The 25,119-nt window shown below is 44.8% G+C and overlaps 1 protein-coding gene across 4 annotated transcripts in view; it reads right to left on the bottom strand.

Annotated features, from left to right (window-relative positions):
* STAC (SH3 and cysteine rich domain) overlaps positions 1–25,119 on the bottom strand; it is a 113,198-nt gene that overhangs the window by 49,883 nt on the left and 38,196 nt on the right. For 2 of the 4 annotated variants that reach the window (XM_025272129.2, XM_025272126.2), the window contains exon 2: positions 18,835–19,168. In XM_025272129.2, coding sequence (XP_025127914.1) covers positions 18,835–19,168 — 334 coding nt within the window. The remainder of the gene's footprint in view (positions 1–18,834; positions 19,169–25,119) is intronic. The other 2 variants (XM_025272127.2, XM_025272128.2) reach the window with 2 other exon arrangements.

Here is a 25,119-nt window from a genome sequence, read left to right as displayed (position 1 = left end):
GATATGGCATTTGATAGGTATTTGGGGGCATATAAAAAAACAATTACAGGTGTATGAAAAGTCAAGGAAATGATAAAGGCAATTTTCAATTTGGGGCAACATAAAACCTCTGCAAGGAAAGAAATGTAATAGTACAGTACTTGAATCAGATGTCAGCAACAGGGACTTCCCTGTGGTTAAGAATCCTCCTGCCGATGCAGGGAACATGGGTTCGGTCCCCAGTCCGGGAAGATCCCACGTGCCCTCGGCAACTACATCCATGAGCCACAACTACTGAGCCTGTGCACTCTGAAGCCTGTGCTCCACAACCAGACAAGTCACCACAGTGAGAAGCCTGAGTGCTGAAACAAGAGAGTAGCCTCTGCTCACCCCAAATAGAGAAAAGCCCTTGCAGCAATGAAGACTCAGTACAGCCAAAATAAATAAATAGTTTTTAAAACCCTTAAAAAAAGAAGTTAGTAGCCATCATAAAAATGCATAAAATGACCAGTTAACACCAAATTGTGATATAACTACTTGGAAAGGTGAGAGAGCAAGGGAGCAGCAAAGATTGTGATATTACCCTTATGAGGAGGAGAGAGCGAGAAAGACAGGAATAGGCAGGCATGTTGGAGGGTGAGAGCTGCATCCTCATCCTCTACAGCAGGAAGCCAAGACACATTTGATTTGTCAATAAGTATCAATAGTACTGGAAGCACAGGATTTAGAGATATTGAGGTAAAGGCCAGCAGCAACTATTAAAGAAGATGAAAGTGGTTGCCTTTCAGAAGCAAGATGATACAGTCTCCATTGTAGTATTTTCAGTACTATCTTTAAACTAATCTCCTATACTACTGTAACAAAAAGCAAAAGTTGAAGATGCTGGAAACTGGGTCAGGTCAGTCCCTTGGAATGAAGTGGTCCTTGGAACATGGAGACATAGGGAGGATATGGGGCCAGCACATCAGTTCTTCCCTGGGATATGAACTTCTAGGATAAATCTAAGATAGCTCTATGAGTTACAGTTGAAAATTGTTAAGAATGTGAGCTATGATATTTAGATGGATTTTGGAATGGATCGATGCAAACAAGTACAACACTGATTAATTGTTGGGCACCGAGCTGTTTTATGAGCCTAGTATCATTTGCCATTATGGATAAGTGAGCTGTCCATAGAAAACCGAGTGCTGAAGCTCCAGTGAATGAAGATGTTTATACAGAGATGTTGGGAGAAAATACTGAAGGGGTTTTCTGAATGCAAATGACTGAAATAACTACAGTGGATGACAGGCTTTTTAAAAGAAATATCGATTACAGACATCTAAGAAACAATTGGCCAGGCTCATTTTGATAAGATTTTGCCATTGAGGTACTGCTTAACCCTTGGTTGAATTTCATGTATTAATAGTATCAGAGTTAAAGATAAAACTGTGGTTGCACTTGAGGTCATTTACCTAGAGAAATAATATGGAGAATGAGTAAGAAAAGAAAGATATAAGAAAATAAATGTAATCATAGTCAGTACTTAATTTAGCAGTGAACAATAGTTATAATTGTTATCGATAGTTTGCTTCCAGCCTGTAGAACCATAGAATCACTTCTACAATTTATTTGAAAAAATTAATAAATTAGACATTAGGAAAGACACTTTATGGGGCTTCCCTAGTGGTCCAGTGGTTAAGAATTTATCTTGCAATGCAGGGGATGTGGGTCTGATCCCTGGTCAGGAAACTAAGATTTGCTGCAGAGCAACTCAGCCTGTTTGCTGCAGCTACTGAGCCCGAGTGCCATAATTAGAGAGTGTGCATCGTAACAAAAGACCTGATGCAGCCAAAATAAATAAAAATAAATAAATATTGAAAACAGAAAGATACTGTGATTTGCGGGAAAAAAAAAACCCTTAGAATTATATATCTATAAGTATCTAGAAATATATAAATATTTCTTGGATTACATACAATATATATAAAAGATTCAAAGATAAATATAGATGAGATAGTTCAGAGATGTTCCAGGCCCCTGTTTGTATTGGTTTAGCTGCTGGACTCCCCTCAGCCTCGGGCAGGACAGGCCAGGCATAGGAGAGGAGAACGCAAGCAAGCAGGAGACTGCCGGCATCAAATCTGCAGTCTCCGAGGACCAGAAGCCTGGATCACAGAATGGCCTCTGAGCCAGAGACGTGAGACCAAGAGACGTGAGAGCAAAATCCGTGGGCGAGTTTTCAGTGCCTGGGCAGACCAGAGGCATTTAAGGGCTAGGGACTACGCAAACAGTAGTAAAAATGACAGAGTTAGCATTTTTAAAGTAAAGGTGGTAACCAAACCTCTGCTGGGTAATAAAAGCCAGTAATATAATGCAGCTAGCACTATTCACGGGCCATTTGCCTTTGAATAAACACTAACACAAGAAATGAAACAGAATTCCTTAGGATCCCCTCCGTGATGGGACCCCTGTTGACTCTCTTTGCTTCATTTTCAACAGGATCCACCTTGATCCAGTTTTACCAGATCATTTGTGGCTCCTGGCAAGTGTGGCCGGATCACGGCACTCGAGGGTTGCTCACATGCCTCCTCTGCCTTTCTTGTTCAGTTGCTAAACAGTGTCTCATTTTCTTGAAGCCCTTCTAAGGATTTTTCAAAGCCTCCTGCACACACATCCTCCCTGCTTCCGCTGTCTCAGGACCCACACTCTCCTTTGTGCTCTCATCGCTGCCAGGTACCTTTCACAAGGGGCCCTTGATAAGGAGTATCCGCCTCTAGAACCCCTGTGGCCAGGAGAGGGCTTGGCACAAAGACGATTACTGCCCATGAGGAATGATCAGCCTTTTCAGACCGGGGCCAGAGAAGCATCCAGGCTGAGAAAATGCTGAGGCTCCACCGATCATGTTATGGAAGGAGTGAGGCTCCTTCTGTGGCCCCTGGTCCCTGGGGGTTTGTGTAACTGTCTGGTTCTAGCTGCCTGCAGATCTTTACTGCTTGGGCTTCACCTGGCTGGCTTGCTTTTCATGCCAATATTCCAGTGTGACTGCATCCTGGTTTGCTGGGACCTAGAACTCTCCAAGCTTCCGGACCCTACAATCCAAGCCAGATACTGTTTTACCTGATGCTTGCCTGACCTAGAAAGAGGGCTGAAAGTCAATTCTGGGAAATCACCCCTTCCACCTCTACCACTGGCTCTTCAAACCTTCCTCAAAGCAGTTGCTGACAACTACCTGGACCTGTCCTCCTAGAGTGGTGTACTTGAAAGAGTTGGAGCTTTGGCATTAGGGCAATATAGCTTAAACTGCCCCCAAACTTTGGGTATCACTCAATAGTTAGAAAGTTTTCTGATAAGGGGGGAAAAGCAGGAAATTTTTCCCATCACAGTTGAACTCTAGTCATGAGACCTTGATTAAAAATAACCCATGCTCTCTCTCCCCTACCATGAGTTCAACTGAACAAGATGGTTTCCAAGTTTTCCAGGAAATTCACTAATATAGTCATTCACCAGTGACTTGAAATACCATTAAGCAAGCAGGAAGGATCATTAAAAATATGAAGACCCCTGGGCCACCTTTCCCTGAAGACTATATTCCCTACTCCCTGACACATTACATCTTTTCCAACTCCTTCCTAGCTTAAAAAAATTAATGGCATTCGTTGTTTATAAATGCCTCTGTTGATCTTTCCTATTTCGGTTCCTGACTGCTAGTGGAAAAACTCTCCCCACTTCTCCCGGCCCTCACCCGCACTGAGCTTCAAAAATAGCAACAGGAGTTGGGTTGGTTCAGGGCTTTTTGTTTCGAGTCCGTAGCCTTTGCCCTCCGGGTCATCGGTTCATGGCCTAACACCATGGCCAGCAAACTTTCCTTCTGTTACATGTGTGTGGCTTGAAGTTTTGAGGCCCGTCTTCCTGAATGATCACTTTCTCATGACCGTCTGGAACACCCCTGAGCTCGGTATAAATGATCTCTGCTGCTGTCTTCTCCTTCTTCTCTTCTCCGAGGCCTGCAGTTTTCACAGTCTCGTTGGCTTTCTTCAGGATTGTTCTTTTAGCTTTAGGGCTCAAGAATTTGTATCTATCCTCAGTTTTCCCAAGAATGGATTGGCTAATCTCTGCTATACCCCTTCTCTCCATCCCCAAGGTGCCTGCTATTAAGCTCAACTGTTGATACAAACAGATATATTTAACCATAGTGAATAATTTTTTAGTTTTATACTCCACAAAGAACATTCACTTGTATCAATTTATTTATCAGTAAATTCCATGAAGTAGGTATTGTTATTTTTAATCTCAGTAAATTCCATGAAGTAGGTATTGTTATTTTTAATCTCATTTGTAAGACGCTGGGATTAAAAGATCCTCAATACTGCTAACTGAGAAATGCAAATCAAAACTACAACGAGGGGACTTCCTTCACGGTCCAATGGTTAAGACTCGGCGCTCTCAACGCAGCAGGCCCAGGTTCCATCCTTAGTCAGGGAACTGGATCCCCAGTGCTACAATTAAGAGTTCTCATGCTGTAACTAAAAGATCCCAGTATGCCACAACTAAGACTAAATAAATAAATATTAAAGAAACCACAATGAGGTATCACCTCACACTGGCCAGAGTGGCTATCATAAAAAAGTCTACAAATAATAAATGCTGGAGATGACATGCAGAAAAAGGAACCCTCCTACACTGGTGATGGAAATGTAAATTGGTACAGTCACTGTGGAGAACAGAATGGAGGTTCCTTTAAACACTAAAAATAGAGCTCCCCTATGATTGAGTGATCCCACTCCTGGCCTTATGTCCAGAGAAAAACAATTCAAAAAGACACATACACTCCAGTATTCACTGCAGCACTCTTTACAACAGCCAGGACATGAAAGCAACCTAAGTGTCCGTCAACAGTGAAATGGATAAAGAAGATGTGGTACATACAGACAATGGAATATTACTCAGCCATAATAAACAATGAAATAGTGCCATTTGCACAACATGGATAGACCTAGAGACGATCATACTAAGTGAAGAAAGCTAGATGGAGAAAGACAAATACCATACTTTATGGGTTATACATGAAATCCAAAAACTGATACAAATGAACTTATTTACAAAACAGAAATAGACTCAAAAACATAGAAAACAAATTTATAGTTACCAAAGAGGAGCCACAGCAGGGATAAACTAGGAGTTTGGGATTAAAATATACACCCACCACTATATATAAAATAGATAAGCAACAAGGATCTACTGTATAACACAAGGAACTATACTCAATATCTTATAATAATCTATAATAGAATAGAATGTAAAAAGAGAATATATATTTATGTACATGACTAAATCACTTTGCTGTATACCTGAAATTAACATAAGACTGTAAATCAACTGCATTTCAATAAAGATTTTTAAAAAGACATTGGGATTGAGGGAAGGTAAATTAATTGTCCAAGGTCACTTGATCTACCAAAGGCAGAGCAGAACGCAAATACCCATTCTGACCTCTCTGCACCGTTGTGCCTCTCTGCTGGATCTGTCTTGAAGCTCTGTGTTTTGAATCTGCTTGCAATGATCCACTTGCAGGTGTTCACCAGTGCCAATGATGATGACTGTCAGGGCAGTGGACAAAGTTTCACTTCTACAAATCTGATGGTACAGAGCCCTTTGCCTTGTCAGCTACTGGAGGTTTTAGAATAAGCTTCAAGCTAAGGAGCTTGAGAACAATTCTTTGGGTAGGGCAAGCATTCCTAAGAAAAGCAGGAATTCGAAGGCAGGGTTTGAAGGAATTCGAAGGCAGGGTTTGAAGAAAAGCAGGAATTTGAAGAAGAGGGTTGCTGCTAAGTCACTTCAGTTGTGTCCGACTCTGTGCGACCCCAGAGATGACAGCCCACCAGGTTCCCCCGTCCCTGGGATTCTCCAGGCAAGAACACTGGAGTGGGTTGCCATTTCCTTCTCCAATGCATGAAAGTGAAAAGTGAAAGTGAAGTCGCTCAGTCGTGTCCAACTCTTAGTGACCCCACGGACTGCAGCCTACCAGGCTCCTCTGTCCATGGGATTTTCCAGGCAACAGTACTGGAGTGGGGTGCCATTGCCTTCTCCATCAGAAGAGGGTTAGCAGCAGTGTAAAGGGGATGAAGTGGTAGAAATGGATAAGAGAACATAGTTTAGGAAGTTCTTGAGACAGTTCAGGTGAGGTGTGCTGAAGCCTGGACTGGGGCAGGAGCAGCGGGAACAGAGGAAGGACCTGGCCGTGGAAAAGTCACAGAAGGAAAACTGACAGAGCGTTCTGCTCACAGGTAGGGCTTCTAGAGAGAAGGGTTGGGAGGAATCAAAGATGGCCTTGAGGTCCTGGGTGCTATGAGCCCCAGCAGAAGAGGCCAGCAGTAAAGCAGCAGGTTTTACGGGGGCAGCTGGTATTGTGGGAAGATGTAGGTGTTTCTGCATCCACATGGCATCTGGGCAGCAGAGTGCTGGTAGCTGAAGTGAGAGACTGGAGCCTGGGAGGGAGGCTGGCCAGCAGCAACACATGCCTCCAGGATGGCAGGACAGGACAGCAGGGATCCCCGGATCTCACTGTTTGTTAACGGGGCATCACTGTTTTGGGCACTGTCTCATTGAATCTCTATGCCACATCTGTCAGAGAGGTATTTCTATTTTTAAAATGAGAAAATGGATGCTCAGAAAACATTCTGTGAAATCTGCTTCCCAAAGAGGGCTGTCAGGGTGATCTTACCCAAAGGGACAGAGTCCCTCTGGGTCAAAGTCTGGCTGGTTTACTGTCTCTGGTTACAGCCAGTCATTCTTGTCACTTATATTTATGGCCTTTTGGTGCTTGGATATTAGATTGTAAGGGATCAGAATGAAGCAGATGTCAACTCTTGAAACCATGTTCTTGCCATGTTAATGGAAACACGCATTTCCCTAACTGGAGGTGAAGTGTGTGTGTGGTGTGCACACAAGCACACAGGTATATACGTGCACACTCCTGTGCTTACCTGTTGTCACACTGTTGGGGCAAGGAGTACAGGGCAGCTATAAGCTTCTGGGTTTTCTTTCCAGGTAAGCTTAGCACATGATAGAATAATCTATGCTTTGTTTTTTCTGGTTCAGCAACCAGTGTCTGCATCACAGTGTGTAAGAAAAGTGTAAGAAAGTGTTAGTTGTGTCCGACTCTTTTGAACCCATGGACTGTAGCCCGCCAGGCTCCTCTGTCCATGGAATTCTCCAGGTAAGATTGCTGGAGTGGGTTGCCATTCCCTTCTCTAGAGAATCTTTCCACCCAGGGATCGAACCTGGGTCTCCTGCATGGCAGGAAGATTCTTTACCGCCTGAACCACCAGGGAAGCCAGTGCGTAAGTGTCTCCCACAGACACAGACACAGACACAGACACACACACACACATACATACCTGCCAGATGCTTTGAGCCCCAGACACACACAAAGGGCTGTCCTATTTTCTTTCACTGCTGCCCCACTTCTGTCATTTATGTGATATCCCTGTAGCTGTGCAAGCAAAGGGACCTTTCTAAAGTAGGTCAGTGGAGCATTCTCTGCCCTACACACATCTTCCAACAGGTCTCTGCCCCACATCTGTAACAGGAGATGGCCTGTCCCCGGAGATCCCTAGCTTCCAAACACAGAATTAATCATGGGTCCTTTCTACATTTGTCTGTCATGGCTTGGTCTTAACTTCAAGCAGGAAAGCATAAATCAGCAACATCACAGTCAGGAAAATGTTTTGCAGCTGCAAGTTTAGAAAATGCTTAAAGTGTATCCAGAATGCACTGTCTACTTTCTGTCTCAACTCCACCTTGACTAATTTCTCTCCTCTCCTTCTGCCCTAGGCAGCTTTTTAATTTCTTGGCAGGTGGGACAAGGAGAAAATAAATGAAGCCCAGAAGGTCTCAGGAGAACATGGAAGTATATATATTCAGAATCTGTTGGTTATGATATTACTAAGTAGCATCTAGCTGGCGACCTGGACCCGAAGGGCATAACTAAAAACATAATAAAAGACCACCTTGAATTAGCATCCTCCCCCATCAGGCCAGGTATTTATGTACTGAAAACACTCTCCTGTAGTGTCATTTCTCTCCACTAAGGTATGATCTTGAAGGGCTCCTGAAGTGCAGATCTCTTCTTTGGGGCACAACAAAATTATCATTTCTCTGAAAATCACCTCAATGTCGTGATTCTAGAAATCACCAAAACACTTGCAAACATCATGATGGATGACTTAAGAGGGGCAGTCTCTTTCCTCTGGCTACCTTTCTTTTTTCACATTTTCCTCCCAAATGTGACCATTTAAGACTTTGGTCAATTACTAGTAAAATGAACAGTTCACAGGAATGAAGTCCTGCATTTTCTTTCTTACACTGAGCGGATAGCAGCAGTGCCTGGCAACTCAGGGAATTTTTATGCATATGAAGATTCATCACCACATGGTCCCTTTTTTAACAGTCATGAGATGTTTGAGGACAGCATGGGAGGCAGTGTCCATGTCATTCTAATGTCACAGCACATGTACCTTTAGAAAAACAATTTTGGACACAGATGTGGAAGTATGGCCAACAGTACTGAGATGAACCAAACTCTAACAGCTTCTTTGGGTCCTGACTTCCCCAAACTGGTCCCCCCAGCAGGATTCAGATGTTCTCCCATCAGTGATGTGGCTTTAGGACATCCCAGTCTGATGCCCCTGGATGGGAGTGAGAGGGTGGGATGGCCCTGGAAGGCAGGCATCATGGGGCCTATTAAACCCACCCTGCCCAGTGGACACTGCAGGATCTGCACGGAAAGAGACCAGTAGGTCTTCAGCTGGAAGAGTCAAGGCTCCTCCTCACTTCTTCCAGTTTCTACGTTAATTCCAGTCCCTTCTCCTTTGGTACCTCCCAGTCTCCTCACTTGAACTTATGAAGGTGTCAGACATCAGCACTGGGCTGGTACACAGTCGGTGCTCAATGTTTGATGGATCTATAGCTATTGAGATTACCCATAGTTCTATCTTTTTAATGGTGAACATTTTTGTGTGCAATAAAAATAATCATAATTTTGATGATAATAGTTATCAATGGCTGATCATCCATTTATCTATTCATTCATTCAACAAATTCACACTGAACACCTGTTGCAGGCTGGGTGCCAGGCTTAGCGCTGAGGCTGCCACAGCAAACTTGGCGCATCACAGAGAAGTGCCCTGCCCTCAGGAGTACGCGCAGTGACATCTGCCATTCACCTTGTCTATGTGACAGCATTCATTAAGGATTATATTATACTAAACATAAAACAATTGTAGACAGCATCAACTTTTAGCTGACAATAAAATACAAGAGAATCAGATACTATGATAAAGGAGTCCAAATAAGGAATTAAAAACCCTGAAAGAATGCATAGGAAATATAGGAGAGCAAACCATTTTCATAATCAAAATCCTTATTAGGAGAAGTGAGGGTCAAAGCTGATGGTACAGATGATTTAGTTACTATCATAAAGCAGCAGTTCTAAGATCTTTGGATTTCATGCACTAAAGTAAAAGAGGAGACTGTGCAGATAGCATCAGTGAGAGCAGAGTGGACAGCGGACAGAGCTGCAGGACAGCCTGAAGGACATTAAGTGGAAACCATGAGATTTCCTGGATTGGACTCTGCTCACCATTCTGCCCCAACCTGCGAGAGGTTCATCAGCTAAGCGAGGGGGCCCATGGCAATGACCTCCCTTATGCCTTTGGTATTCAGAGCCTCTGGGAAAATATTACTGAACAACTGAGAAACAAAAATAAGAGCTGAAGAATGGAGACATTATGTAAGAATAGAGCTGGTGGTAAATACTAGAATCAGTTAAACATGGAAATGTCTAAATCGATGTACAAATCTTGTTACAAAAAGGTATACGTATCTTAAGGTTTATTCTCAATCAAATGTCTGAATTGCAAAATATTGGAATAACAATAAAATTTTGGATTGGTAAGAGTTTTGTACTTATTTACAAAAGCAAGAAGTTGAAATACTATTGCTGGAGGATGGGAGTTGGGATTAAAACCTCAGTAGGCTCATTTGGAACAATAGAGCAATAAAAATACCATATTCTCACTTTTTAATAAATCTAAAATCCAATTATGTTTATTTTCAAAAGAAGCACACAGAACGCATGACAAAAAAGGTTTGAAATTAGAGGTTGATAAAGGTGTATCAGGCAAATATAAAAACTTAGGTGGAGGCATTAATAGTGGAATTCATGACAAAAGTATTCAGAACACTTGCTGACATAAATCACAACAAGATTTTTTTTTTACCCACCTTCTAGAGCAATGAAAATAAAAACAAAAATAAATAAATGGGATCTAATTAAACTTGAAAGCTTTTGCACAGCAAAGGAAACCATAAACAAGATGAAAAGACAACCCTTGGAATGGGAGAAAATATTTGCAAATGAAGCAACTGACAAGGGATTAATCTCCAAAATATAGAAACAACTCATGCAGCTCAGTATAAAAAAACAAACAACCCCATCAAAAACTGGGTGGGAGATCTAAACAGACATTGCTACAAAGAAGACATGCAGATGTCAAGAGGCACATGAGAAGATGCTCAATACCACTAATTATTAGAGAAACGTAAGACAAAACTGCAGTGAGGCACCACCTTGCACTGGTCAGAATGGCCATCAACAAAAACCTACAAACAATAAATGCTGGAGAGGGTGTGGAGAAAAGGGAGCCCTCCTACACTGTCGGTGGGACTGTAAATTGATACAGTCACTATAGAGAACAGTATGGAGGTTCCTTAAAAAACTAAAAATAGAACCCCATATGACCCAGCAATTCCACTCCTGGGCATACCTGGAGAAAACCATAATTCCAAGATACATGCATCCTAATGTTCACTGCATCACTATTTACAATAGCCAGGACATGGAAGCAACCTAAATGCCCATCAACAGAGGAATGGATAAAGAAGATGTAGTATAGGTACACAGTGGAATATTACTCAGCCATAAAAAGGAACAAAACTGTGCCATTTGCAGAGATATGGATGGACCTAAAGACTGTCATACAGTGAAGTCAGAAAGAGAAAAACAAGTATCATGTATTAAGGCATATATGTGGAATCTAGAAAAATGGTACAGATAAACCTATCTGCAGAGCAGAAACAGAGACAGAGACATAGAGAATAAACGTATGGACACCAAGGGGGAGAGGTGGGATGAATTGGGAGATTGGGGTTGACATATATACCCTACTACGTATAACATAGAAAACTAATGGGAACCCACTGTATAGCATAGGGAACTCTACTGAGTGCTCTGTGGTGACTTAAATGGGCAGAAAATCCAAAAAAGAGGGGATATATATACACGTATCGCTGATTCACTTGGCTGTACGGCAGAAACTAAGACAACGTTGGAAAGCAACTGAACATCAATAAATTTTTTTAAGTGTTCAATGAAATTGGATATCATTTTATTTGGCTATGGATATAATTCACAAGGAAGGAGTCCCTGCCATGACCCTTTGTGTGCAGGGTAACTTCACATTAAAATACACAACACAAAGGAGAAATGAAGAGAAAATTGTCAGATGAGAAAATAGGGCTTCTGGGCCCAGCTTCCTTTTGGGCAGAGTGGAGACCTGACATACCAGGGGAGCAGCTTTCAAACGATTAGGGAGTCTTCCATGTTCTTCTGTTTCTGTTGGTGGGTCTTTAAGGCTGATGACTTTTCTTCCCACTCATTCACTACTCTTTTTAAAGTACTCACTATGAGCCAGGTGTGTGCTGTGCTGGCTGCTGTGGGAATAGGCACCTACATTAGACCAGATCATGCCTTAAAAAAAAGCAAAAAATAGTTCTGGAAAGAAGGTATCTGGCAGTAAATAGAATGAACTCTCTTGGAAAAACCTCCTTAATTGATAGAATGGACTCATGCAATGAGTTAGTTATTCTCATAGTACATATTGACTTGCTCAAGTCTTTAATTCCAATGAGATGCAGAGTACCACAAGGAACTTCAATGCTCTCCTGAAATGAGTCATTGCAGACAGGTCAGTGTAAAGACAGAGTGTTCCAGATGGAATAGATGTAGTGGGTGTCCAGTGAAGATGAGTCCCCGACACTAACTCCCACTGCTAAGATCTAAGGATGGCAAGAGTGGATCGTTTTCACAGAGAAAGCATTTTCCTTCTAACCAAGTATGAGAGGATTCTCCTAGTCTAAGACTGGGTCCTGAGTTCTGCTGGCTCAAAGGATGTGGCATCCAGCACTGGGGCTGGTGAACACACCCGACTGCCTACTTCTCCCATGTCTCCATGAAAAGTTGGCTTGATCATCTTTGGTTTGCATAGGTAACACCATTTCTGGGACGGAGGTGATCAAAAAGGCTAGTCATGTCCTGGAGGCAAGATTAGATTAGTAGGGGGCAGGTCAGCAGGGGAGGAGCAGTCTCAGGTGTCAAGTCCAAGGTCAAGGGCAACACTGGCACCAGGAAGGAGTAACTGCATCAAGGCCATGGGCAGAGAAAGAGATGGGCAGGGAATGAGACTGCTGCACCTGTCTACTTGTTTTGCCGCCTTCCTGAGGCAAATGTTTAGCCTCTCCAGCTCTCAGGCCAGGCAGTCAGGGGAGGCACACATGTGAGGCCTTGTAAACCCAGCTCTGCGTGTCTGCTCCAAGTTAGAAATTCTTGACAGTGAGGATGCTGGATCCTGTTAAATAAATGTCCATCAGCTAGAAACTACACAAGTGAGATCTGATTTTTCTTGGTCATCATTAATGTCACCCTTGGTTCTCAGTTGAAAGGAAAAAAAACAACTTGCTTTAATATGTTCTTTGGAATGCCATTCTAGGGGGTTAACAGCAGGTGGTTTTTCCTTAGAATATACAATCTGAAGATGACCTGTGGCTTGAAGAAAACAAAGCTTCAGTTGATTATGTAGAGACAGGACATTAGGTTTGCAGAGTAAAGAAACAGGGCGGGACTTCCCTGGTGGTCCTTTGGGTAAGAATCCACCTGCCAATGCAGGGGACACTGGTTCAATCCCTGGACTGGGAGAATTCCGCATGCTGTGGAGCAACTAAGCCCGAGGGCTGCAACTACTGAGCCCATGCTCCAGAGCTCATGAGCCATGACTACTGAGCCTACGAGGCCCAGAGATGGTGCTCTGCAACAAGAGAAGCCACTGCAGTGAGAAACCCATGTACTGCAACAAAGATCCAGTGCAGCCAAAAATAAAAATAAATAAACGGATAAAAACTAAAAGAAATGAAAAGGGGAAGATCAGTCAGCTGTGCTCTCTCACTGATCACAAGTCCTGTGCAGTGTTTCGGGAAGGATGATGCCCATCAGCCTCTGCTTCACCTAACTCCTCACCTCTCCTTGCCTCCTTCCCATGCAGTCTCTCCTTACCTGTCTCCTTTGGCCTCCCATCACCTCTCTAATCCCTTTTCTCCATTCATAGAAGGAGTCTCTATTTGCTTTACTTGGTTTTCATCTTTGAAAAGAGCAGTGTGCCTTGTTGATTGTTTTTATCTCTTTCTTAAGATAAAAAGGCAGTTACACTACACATTTAATTCCAGAAGAGAAAAGTAGAGATTCTCTTTAACACAGAGCATTTTGGGGGGTGTGATTTTCAAAACAGAACCTTTCCAAACTGTCGCTTACTTGAGGTGTACCTGGAATCCTCCTTAGGGTTAAGGAATGTTACATTCCTCAGAGACGAATTCATTTCCGTTACTTGTTTTAAGAACACATGGGCTGTTTGTCTTCTCACACTCGTCACAACGAAATGGAAAATAGAGACTCATGATCACCTATTTAAAGGTTATGAATAGCAGTGCCTTGAAAAAGCCTGGTGGAAATCTGTGTGGAAACTGAAAGTGAAGCATCAGATTCCAAAGCAAGGAAGGCAGACACGAAAACCAAGTTGGAGACCAAACTGCCTCAGAGTTCTGAGCATGAGAGATGATGAACAATCTGCCCCACCTTCCCCGCCCTCCATCCAAACCCCTGCCACGGGAACAGTCAGGAGCCAGGCATCACTTCCAGATACAGAAGGGACATGGAAGGTGGTTCAGCTCCAAAAGTTAGCAGTGTCTTCCAGACAAACAAGGCTCCATGAGGCACAGCCATCCTAAGCCTGGTGATGGGCTGCATTATTAACATTTTTCACCCTGTCCTCTGCCAGGTGTCTCTGCTGTTCCTGCTGCTAAGGGCAGAGTGTATTCTCCATTCATAGACAAGGGTTTGACCCACATCCTTGGTGGAGTGCCCGTGGAAGTGACAGGGCACCATCTCCAACCCAAGGTCCTGGGGAGCTTTGTATAGTTCCACTTGTCCTTGCCATTAGAAGGACGTGGCTTGACCAGACCATGCATCCAAGGAAAAGGTGAGAGATAAGGAAGAGACAGAAGACGCACTAACTGAGCTGAGTCTGGATCAGCTGAACCCCAGCAGATCTGAAGATGCTAAGTAGTAGTAAAAGGAAGCTGGAGTCTTAAAGTGTTTGTGACAGTTTTTCCGGAAATCCTTGACTGACGCAAAGCACTGTTGCTAAATGCGGCTTGTTGGAAGGAAGAACGTGCATAATAAAAGTGACTCGAAAATGAGAGTGTGGTTATGTAAGGGTTTTCTGAGGATGAGGACAGGCCTGTGTGCATGGTTGCAAGAGGGGCTTGCAACCCAAAACGTTGCTCCCCATTTTGAATCACCCCTCCCCCTTAACTGGGTCTTGGCGAAGGGCACCACTCAACCCTGGTCCCGGCCATATGGGAAACCACTGATATGTCCACAGCCAGTGATGACACAGTGAACTCTCTGGGAAGCAGCACACGTTCCAAATCTCATTTGAAGACTATCAGACAGTTAAGTCGGGGCCTACTTCCAGACGACTACACTCGGGAGAAGTTAAAACCACTGGCTACTCAGAAGGTAGACCCTTCAGTTACCAGTTACATCAGTTACATGACTATCTTCTCCCGGAAATTTACTTGCCTTTTACCTTTACCCCTTGTCCCCAACTCTTCCCTCTAAAGCCACAGAGAGTGAGTCTCTTGACTTTTCCAGTACAGGATTTTAAAACACCGTTGCACACCCAAAGTCTTTTCCACATCAAACTCCCAGAGTTTCCTCACAATCTTATCCTCGCATGCACTCAACATTCTGATCCCTCTCTTCTAGATGCCTGCTCACTTGTTCACATCCCTCACAAAATAGGAAATGCAGAACCATAGACAATCTTTAGGGTGCACAAAAAACATGGCTGTGCTAAGTTGCTTCAGTGGTAACTGACTGTTTGTAACCCCATGGACTGTAGCCCGCCAGGCTCCTCTGTCCATGGGATTCTCCAGACAGGAATACTGGAGTGTGTTGCCAGGCCCTTCTCCAGGGGATCTTCCTGACTGAGGGATTGAACCAGTGTCTCCTGGGGCTCCGGCATTGCAGGCAGATTCTTTACCACTGAGCCACCAGGGAATCTATGGCTGTGTAGATGAGGGACTAATTATTTTGTGTTACCTAGACATTTTTAAAATTTTTTATGCCTATAAAGTGTAAAAAAATTTTTCTGATACACTAATTTGGTTTACCCTCCAAATAGCTTTCTCTTCCTTAGAAAAATGACTATTTTCTTGTTCCATAATAATGATAATGATATTAACTCCAATGGCCCTCCTTTAACGAGTGAGGTGTATTAGATGCCTGATACCTTCCTTCTGCCAGCTCATTAATCCACACAAAGTCCTGAGGGTTGTATTATCATCTCCACATAGAATGAGGACACAGGTTCAGAGAAGGTGCGTCACTGGCACCAGGTCGCACAGCTACATGGGACTCAAATCCAAGCTCCTGGTCGTTCTGCCATCCTCGCACCCTCATCTCATTTTATCTAGGAAGTGTGTTTAGTCATTCAGTCGTGTCCAACTCTTTGGGACCCCATGGGCCATAGCCCGCCAGGCTCCTCTGTCCATGGGATTCTCCAGGTAAGAATATTGTCGTGGGTTGCTATTCCCTTCTCCAGGGGATCTTCCTGACCCAGGGATTGAACTCAGATCTCCTGCACTGCAGGCAGATTCTTTATCATCTGAGGCACCAGGGGAGCCCTTTACCCGGGAAAGGAAAGGGCTAACTGTGTCATAGGAATAGTCAGGAGCAAAACAGGGGTCAGGGCTCTCTCCATTCTGTGTACCACATGGAAAGGTACCTCTCTGCCCACTTCAAACAAAGATGGTCTCTCATCCTGTGACATCACAAAGCCTTCAGTGGGAATATAACACTCACATGATTGGCATCAGGGCCAGGATGGAAAGGAATCAACAGAGGCCAGTCCTGCGATCTTCAGCTCAGGTTTCCTTCCATTGCTGTGGTTGGCACTGCTGATGCCCTGCCCAGATACCCTTTCCTGGGCATGAATAGGCAGAACAGCGGCCTCCCAAAGATGTCCATGTCCTAGTCCCCGGAGCTTGAATGGTTATGTTGTGTGGCAAGGGGAACTCAAGGGTAGAAGTGGAAGTAAGGCTGCTAATCAGGTGACTCTGAGATGGGAAGGTCATACTGGCTTATTCAGGTAGGTCCAGTGTAATCACAAGGATCCTCTGGAAAAGGGGGAGAGTCAGGGACAAAGAGATGGTGGTGAGACCTGTCATGGCCTTGCTTCACTGCACTGAAGATGAAAAGGGGCCATAAGCCAAGGTGCATTTAGCCGTGAGAAGCTGGAAAAGGCAAGAACATGGATTCTTCCCTCCAGCCTCCAGAAAGGACCGCAGCTCTGCGCACACCTTGATTTCAGCCCCGTGAGACTCACTGTGGACTTCTGATCTCCAGAACTAGAAGATGATAAAATTATTGTTTTAAATTACCAAGTTTGTAGTAACTTGTTTTAGTAGCAAAAGCCCACTAATACACCAGTGGTATCCCTGCTGGCTGGTCAGAGTTCACAGCTGCCCCTTTTCTCGAGAGAACTGCCTTCAGCAGAGCATGAACCACTTTGCTCAGGGGTTTGAAATGACCTCCGTTGTGGGAGGAGAAGGGAAGCCCACTGATGCCACAGGCTGGCCTCGAGGAAGGACCAGCTGCTCAAACCCATGCTCCGGAGCTCCCGCAAGATCCACCTAAGACCACGTCCTAGCACAGTCCCTCCCTTGCCCACTGGTTTCCATTTCCCCTTCTTGTCCTCTCAATAGATTATGGGCATGTGAGTCCCTGTCTCTGCTCTGCTTCTGGGGAATCCGGCCTAAGACAACTGTCATGCTCAGAAGAGACTCTGGGCCATGGGAAGTGGGCACTTAAGGGGAAACTGGGGGCTGGGAGAGGTGGGTGTTGGGGCTGAGGAGCTGGAAGGCGAGAGGAACAACATGTCAGGGTCACTGGGGCCCTGGCTCCCAGCTCGGGAATCAGGCTCTTGATCTTAAAGTGTTCTTGTCTCAAGCCTTGGCGGCCCAGCCCAGGGCCACAGCATCCAGGCCATAAGTGAGCAGAAGACATGGGTGGGCCCAGCCCTGGGACCCCAGCTGGGGAAGGGCTGTCTCCCACACCTGCATCCCTCTCAGCCATGGTCCAGGCGCTCCGGGTTTTGCTTGGCTCCGTCTCTGCAGGACAAGTTCCCGACTTGGTCAGCTTTGCATCTTTTTGATTTTCAGCCTCATTTCCTCTCTTAATCCAGGCTTCTGCCCTTCAACTTCTCCTAGGGTGGGTGCATCCTAACGGCCCCCTTGAGAGAAATGTGGGCATCTCCTTCCCCCTCCTCCCTTGTTCTGTAGTGGACCAGTCGATCACTTAGGACATGCTGCTGTCTTGATATAACTGGTTTCAATTTGCTCTGGGTCCCACCAGAAGTCCCTTTCCTTTTATGGTTTCCTCTATCTGTTTGGTCACTGGGTTTCTGCCGCGAGGCAGGGGGTGTCAAGTGTGGAGCCTCTGTGCATGCAATTCCGAATGGCTGCATTTTCCTTCTGTTGGGACATTTTATAGCTCACTCCCTTCTTCTGGGCACAAGCCCTAGGACACTCAGGGCACCACCATTTCTTTGTGGTACCAGGAGTGAGTCCTTCCCGAGGTCCAGAGTTGGTAATCACCATTACCACTGAATCCTCTGTTCTGGGTCAGTGCCTCCCTGAGGTCTCCTCCCTTCCACACCTGCCTGCCTCGCTCATTCGCCTGTAACTCACCACGCCACAGACCCCCTGCCCAGGTGACTGCAGGCAGACACGGCCACGCAAGCATGAATGGACCCCGAAATGCAGCGCTCAGATCCCCTTACAGAACGGAGGCATTCGAACTCCAACTGCCCAGTATCTTGGTTGCCTCCCACAGAATCCCTCTCGGCTAACTGCCCTTGGCAGTTTTTAAGAGTGGCTTTGTCCAAGATGTGGCCCTCTACCTGGGCGCTGCCGATATCCAGTGAGAGGTGATGCAGGGTACAAAGTCCCGGACTTCTGGCCTCAAAGCGAGATGACTGAACGGGGCTGGAGAGCACCCCGGGGAGCAGTTGAAGGCTCTGTCACATCCACACCATTATCCAGCTTCTCCTCTGCCCAGCCCTGCTTCCCTTACCTTTGACACATAGTGTTCTCTCGTGAGTGCGTGCATGCTAAGTCATTCAGTCGTGTCCGATTCTTTGTGACTCTATGGACTGTAGCCTGCCAGGCTCCTCTGTCCAGGGGATTCTCTAGGCAAGAATACTGGAGTGGGTTGCCATTTCCTTCTCCAGGGGAGCTTCCCAACCCAGGGAGTGAACCTGCATCTCGTATGTCTCCTGCATTGGCATGTGGGTTCTTTACCACTAAAGAACTGTCTGGGAAGCCCGGTGTTCCTCCAGGGGATCACAAACAATCCTCCCCGCTGCCAGACAGTCTAAGAGTCTGTCCACAGGGACCTGGACTCAGGTGCACCCCTCTCACCTGGCTTTCCAGAGATGCGGGGACCTGCAGGAGGCGGGCAGGGGCAGGGCTTACCCACGATCATGTGGTTGCAGACGTCACAGAAAGTGGGCTTCTTGAAGATGTGCTCCTGAAAGGCGTGGGCCTTGCCTCCGCCGCTGGGGTACAGGCCGGCCCTGGTGGGTGTGGAGGTCAGGCTTCCGGGGGCAGGGAGCGGGCTGGAGCTGGGGCTGACCTCGGCCAGCACGTCCGCCTGCAGCTTCACGTCGCTGTTGGTTCGCTGGAAGAAGTTGTCAGCACTTTTGCTCCGTAAACTCTTGGTCTTGAAAGAAAGTGATCGTTTTAGTTTCTGGAGCTGCAATGCAACGACAGAACAGACTTACGATCAACCATGCAGACTCCTGCGGTGAGTGCTGGGGGGCGGGGGTGAGGCCTGCTCCATGGGTTGCTCCGTTCCTGACACCCTCAGCCCCTGCGCAGGCGCACAGGGATCCCTGCAGGGGTGGCTGATGTCAATGGCCCCCACCCCACCCCTCCTCCTCCTCCCTGCCTCCCTGGGCACCCACCCATGTGCTTCAAAATGGCTCATGGTTTTTGACACTGTTTGCCTTTCGAATTGGAATCACTGGAAACATTAAGTGTATGAACTCCTGGGATCACAACTGGGTCCATCATGCTGGGGTCTGTGCTGGCCTTTCTCTGCTGTGGTCCCTTGGCTGCCATTTGTCTGTTCACACAGCAAAGAAGAGGAGACCATCGACCGGGAGTTAAAGTGGCTAAAGCATCACAGAACGCAAACCAGAGCTTCCCAAGCCTGCTGGGCTCCAAAGCATATGGCTGTGTGTGTGTGTGTGTGTGTTTGAGGAGAACACCATGTGGAATTATCCACCTGACTTTCTCTGCTCCGCCCCCTGCCCCGCCTCTTGGTTTTGATCCTGGCAAAACTAGCCCATTTCTCCTCTGCGTTTGGGACCAGTGAAGAAGCACCACACGGGCTGGAGGAATCCTGCGTGGTTTGGTCCAGCCTGCTTCTCCAATCTAAGTCTTCCCATGGGAGCTGAGAGGATATTTGGGGAACACAGATGTGACCACGTGAGCCTGCCGTTCAAAATCCTTCACAAAGTTCCTTTTGCCCTTTATAAATTAAATTTATTTTATTCTTTTGGCCATGAGGCATGTGGGATCTTAGCTTCCTGACCAGGATGGAACTCATGTCCCCTGCATTGAAAGTGCAGTCTTAACCACCGCACTGCCAGGGAAGCCCCGTTCTCTATAAATTTAAAGAAAAGCTCCTTGCTACGGGCTCCAAGGAGATTCTGGGTCCCAGCGACAGCTTAGACTGCCATCCACCTTGCTCTTGCCATCCCAGCCACAGTGACCTTTTAAAAGTCTAGGTTACTTATTATGCTTTTTTTTTTTTAACCCTTCTACCTCATTTTATTTTGATTGCTTGGTTTTTTAAAATTAATTTATTTTTTAATTGAAGGATAATCACTTTACAGAATTTGGTTGTTTTGTGTCAAACCTCAACATGAATCAGCCATAGGTATACATATATCCCCTCCCTCTTGAACCTCCCTCCCCATCCCACCCCTCTACATTGATACAGAGCCCCTGTTTGAGTTTCCTGAGACATACAGCAAATTCCCGTTGGTTATCTATTTTACATATGGTAATGCAAGCTTTCATGTTCCTCTCTCCATACATCTCACCCTCTCCTCCCTTCTAATTATGCTTTTAAATCATCAGCTCTTAGTGCAGAGTGTCCCCTCTGTCCAGACAAAAGAAATGAACCACTTGGCAGGCAGCTGCATGACCTGTCATAGGTCACTTCACCTAAAAGGAAGCATTTCCCTTGTAACTGAATATCCATTCCTGTTGCCTGGAATTAATGTCTAAGCCCCAAAGCTGTAGACAGAAAGTGCTGATCACACTGTTCTAATAAAGGCCTCCATTTATTAGACAGCCCTATTGGACATCCGGATGACTTCACCCGGACTTGCCGAGTTTAGCCACCTACGTATCAAGCCCCCAGCCTTCCCTGCAGGAGATCAGGAAGATGTGGCGGGTTTAGTGCTTGGGGTGGACGCCACAATTCTCTACTTTACTCTTCCCATGCTCCTTGGCAAGGTGACCTCAAGATCCTCCCATCCAAGGTGGAGCTCCTTGAATCCTGTTGGTTTGTGGGTATTTGACCAACAGCAGGTAGCAGAAGCAACTTCAAAGCCATTTCCAAGCCCAGACTTCGAGATTTCCTGCACCTGTCTTCTCTCTCAGAAACCTGCCCAGCTGCCATATGTACTGAAGGACGATAGGAGACATACGTTCCAGAAATCACCCCCATCACTCGAGTGACATCCCAGAAGCAGAGCCACCCTGCTCCCTGCAGGGAATCAAGGATCCAGATGAGAACAGAGGAACTGCCCAGCTCAATCCTGATCCAACTGTCGACCCACAGAGTCATCCACTGAAGAGGTGGCTGGTGTTCTGAACCATTAAGTTGGGTATCTTCTGTGTGTAAACAGCAATACAGTGCTGTTCTCCCCACCTTTTAGATACATGCTAGGAATGTGCTTTGCTGTCCATCTGAAGTTGGCAGTGGCTATGTGAAGCCAGTGCTCCACTTCAGGGAGCTGTCTGGGGAGGGAGGTCTGGGGGGACACCCTGCAGGGCTCTCAGGCTCCACTGAGACCAGTAATGGAGTGTCATCAGTCAGAAAGGGTTAGCCAGAGAAGCAGCAACAACCTACAGAAAAGGTCAGAAACTGTGGGCCGTCAAGACTCTTGTCCCTCTCCCTCCGTCCTACAGCCCAGATGCAGCAAAGGGGCTAGACCTGACAGAGGAGAAGAAGAAGGTGCTCCTGGGTTATCTTGGGGTGTTTGTTACTGACCCATAATCTAGCGCATCCTCACTGATACAGAAGAAGGAAGTCACGAGCCCTTGGGAGCACTGCACTTATTTTGAAGAGAAACTTCCATCTCCATCTAAGCTAACTGCGAGGGGGCTATGAATCACTCACTCTGTGAGCCTGAGCCACACAGAGGTGAGGCCCTGGAACTAGCAAAGAAGCAGAACACGCGCCCTTCATGTCAAGTCCTTCTGGCTATAAACTGGACTGGTGCTGAAGGAAGGCAGACTTAAACTGGAGGCAAGTGATTGAAATATATGTATTACACACACACACATATATATAGTATATTGATATAATATAGTATGCAATTATACATATATAATATATAATAGTAAATACTAGATATATGGCTAATAAGAGGTTCAAACTACTACTACTTATTTGTAAAATAAGTTGCATGGGTGGACCTCCAGATTGTCATACTGAATGAAGTCAGTCAGACAGAATGGGAAATACAATATGACATCTGTTATATGTGGACTCTAAAAACAAATGATACAAATGAACTTACAGAACAGAAACAGGTTCACAGACTTAGAGAACAAACTTACATTGCCAGGGGATAAGAATGGGGGAAAAGGATAGTTAGGGAGTTTGGGACAGTCATGTACACATTGCTATATTTAAAATGGACAACCAGCAAGGACTCTATAGCACATGAAACTCTGCTCAATGTTATGTGACAGCCAGGATGGGAGAGGAGTTTGGGGGACAATGAACACATGTGTATGTATGGCTGAATTACTTTGCTGTTTACCTGGAACTATCACAACTTTGTTAACGGACTATATTCCAATAGAAAATAAAGTTTTTAAAAAATAGGTTGTAAAGATGGACAGCCAGTATTTTATAATAACTTTATATGGAGTATAATGTATAGAAATATTGAATCAGTATGTTGTACACTGAAAACTAATACAATATTGAAAATCAAAAGTTAAGTTACTTAGTCGTGTCTGACTCTTTGAGACCCCATGGACTGTAGCCCACCAAGCTCCTCTGTCTATGGGATTCTTCAAGCAAGAAGACTGGAGTGGGTTGCCATTTCCTTCTCCAGGGGATCGTCCCAACCCAGGGATCAAACACAGGTCTCCTGCATTGCAGGTGGATTCTTTACCGTCTGAGCCAGCAGGGAAGTCTACTGTAAGTTAAATATACTTCAATTAAAAATAAAAACTTGACCCCAAGTATCTAGGTCCACATCTGGAGACCTTTTTCATACCCTCATTCTGCTATTTTGTATTGTGTTAACTCAAGAAAAACTTGCTTGGGTCTTGAAAAAAGTGGTTAATGGATTAAGTCAATTTATAAGCCGAATCCTTTGTGTATTTTATATGCTATGTCTGATCCTTGACTTTTCATTTTCAAAGCACTGCAGAACCCCTCTAAAGCTGCACATTAGATTTATAGGAACCCAGTAAACGATTTTGGTTTAATAGCTTGCACTTTGTAAAGGCAGGCTGGAGAATCAGAAGAGCATGGAGAATCCCAACTCTGTTTAAAGCCTCACTGATGCATTCTTTGGTTTTAACAACTACTTAGCTAAAGATAAGATACGGGTTAGGGGCAGTTTCCTTAGTCAAATGAACAGAATTGCTACTTTCAGATAATTAAGAAAGAAACCCAGAGTTAGGTTAAACCAAATGAGGGGAAAAAATTACTGATTTTAAACATTAGCTATTAGATGGTTAGAAAATTATTCGGAATTCTTCACTTCATCAGGGCTCTGGAGTGTTTCTCTATGAAAGACCAATCCAGTGAAAACTGCATGACCTATTCTTTTTTAAAAAACTTTTATTTAAAGTAACTTTAGTAATACAAAAATTGCAAAATAGTAGAATCCCTATGTTTCATTCACTTTTCCCTAATGTTAACATCTTATATAAATATAGTAAATTAATTGTAACCAAGAAACTAACACTGATATAACTATTATTTACAGATCCTATTTGATTTTTTCCAGTTGCCCATAATGTCTTTTTCCTGGTTCAGGATCCAATTCAGGATTACATATTGCATTTAGTTACATCCCCATAGTCTCTTTTTAAAATTGAAGTATAATTTATTTATAATGCTGTGTTTGTTTACTTATTTACTTTTAATTTTTGACTGCACCCTGCTACGTGTGGGATCCTGTTTCTCCACCAGGGATTGAACATGTATCCCCTGCATTTGAAGGTGGAGTCGTACCACCGAGCCACCAGGAAGTCCCTCCACAGTCAGTCTCTTCAATCTATATCAGGTCCTCACTTTCTTTGTCTTTCTTACTTCGATTTTTTGAAGACTGCTAAGCAGATGGTGATTGCAGCCATGAAATTAAAAGACGCTTACTCCTTGGAAGGAAGGTTATGACCAACCTAGATAGCATATTCAAAAGCAGAGACATTACTTTGCCAACAAAGGTCCATCTAGTCAAGGCTATGGTTTTTCCTGTGGTCATGTATGGATGTGAGAGTCGGACTGTGAAGAAAGCTGAGCGCCGAAGAATTGATGTTTTTGAACTGTGGTATTGGAGAAGACTCTTGAGAGTCCCATGGACTGCAAGGAGATCCAACTAGTCCATTCTAAAGGAGGTCAGTCCTGGGTGTTCTTTGGAAGGAATGATGCTGAAGCTGAAACTCCAGTACTTTGGCCACCTCATGCGAAGAGTTTACTCATTGGCAAAGACTCTGATGCTGGGAGGGACTGGGGGCAGGAGGAAAAGGGGACGACAGAGGATGAGATGGCTGGATGGCATCACCAACTTGATGGACGTGGGTTTGGGTGAACTCTGGGAGTGGTGATGGACAGGGAGGCCTGGCGTGCCGCGATTCATGGGGTCACAAAGAGTCGGACACGACTGAGCAACTGAACTGAACTGAACTGAAGCAGTATTTTGTAGAATGTTCTTCAATTTCGGTTTGTCTGATGCTTTCTCGTTATTAGATTGAGGTTTTTTATATATATATATATACATGTGTGTGTGTGTGTGTGTGTGTGTGTGTGTGTGTGTATATTTGGTAAGATTAGGGAAAAAGTGATGTGTTCTTCTCAGTGCAGCACATCAGGAGGTATCTGATGTCAGTTTGTCCTGTTACTGGTGATACTAACTTTGGTCACTTGGTTGAAGTGATATTTGCCAGGCCTGTTCTACTCTAAAGTGTTTTTTATTTGTAGTGAATGAGTTTCACACAGGGGGACTACTTTGAGACCATGTAAACATCCTGTTTCTCATCACACATTTGTTTTCTAATCTCAGCGTCCATCAATGACCTCTGCCTGTAAAACTTCGCTACTCGGTGCTTGCCTAATGGTGGTATTCTACTTCCATTATCCTTCTGTGTTAATCACTACTCTACTGTAGAATTCTTCTTTTCATCTATTTATTCAATTGGCTATTTCCGTTAGTATGGACT

This window comes from Bubalus bubalis, chromosome 21, assembly GCF_019923935.1.
Source record: "Bubalus bubalis isolate 160015118507 breed Murrah chromosome 21, NDDB_SH_1, whole genome shotgun sequence".
NCBI classification, from domain to species: domain Eukaryota; kingdom Metazoa; phylum Chordata; class Mammalia; order Artiodactyla; family Bovidae; genus Bubalus; species Bubalus bubalis.
Note: the sequence above shows the minus strand (reverse complement) of the source record. Positions and strands in the feature narration are given on the sequence as shown.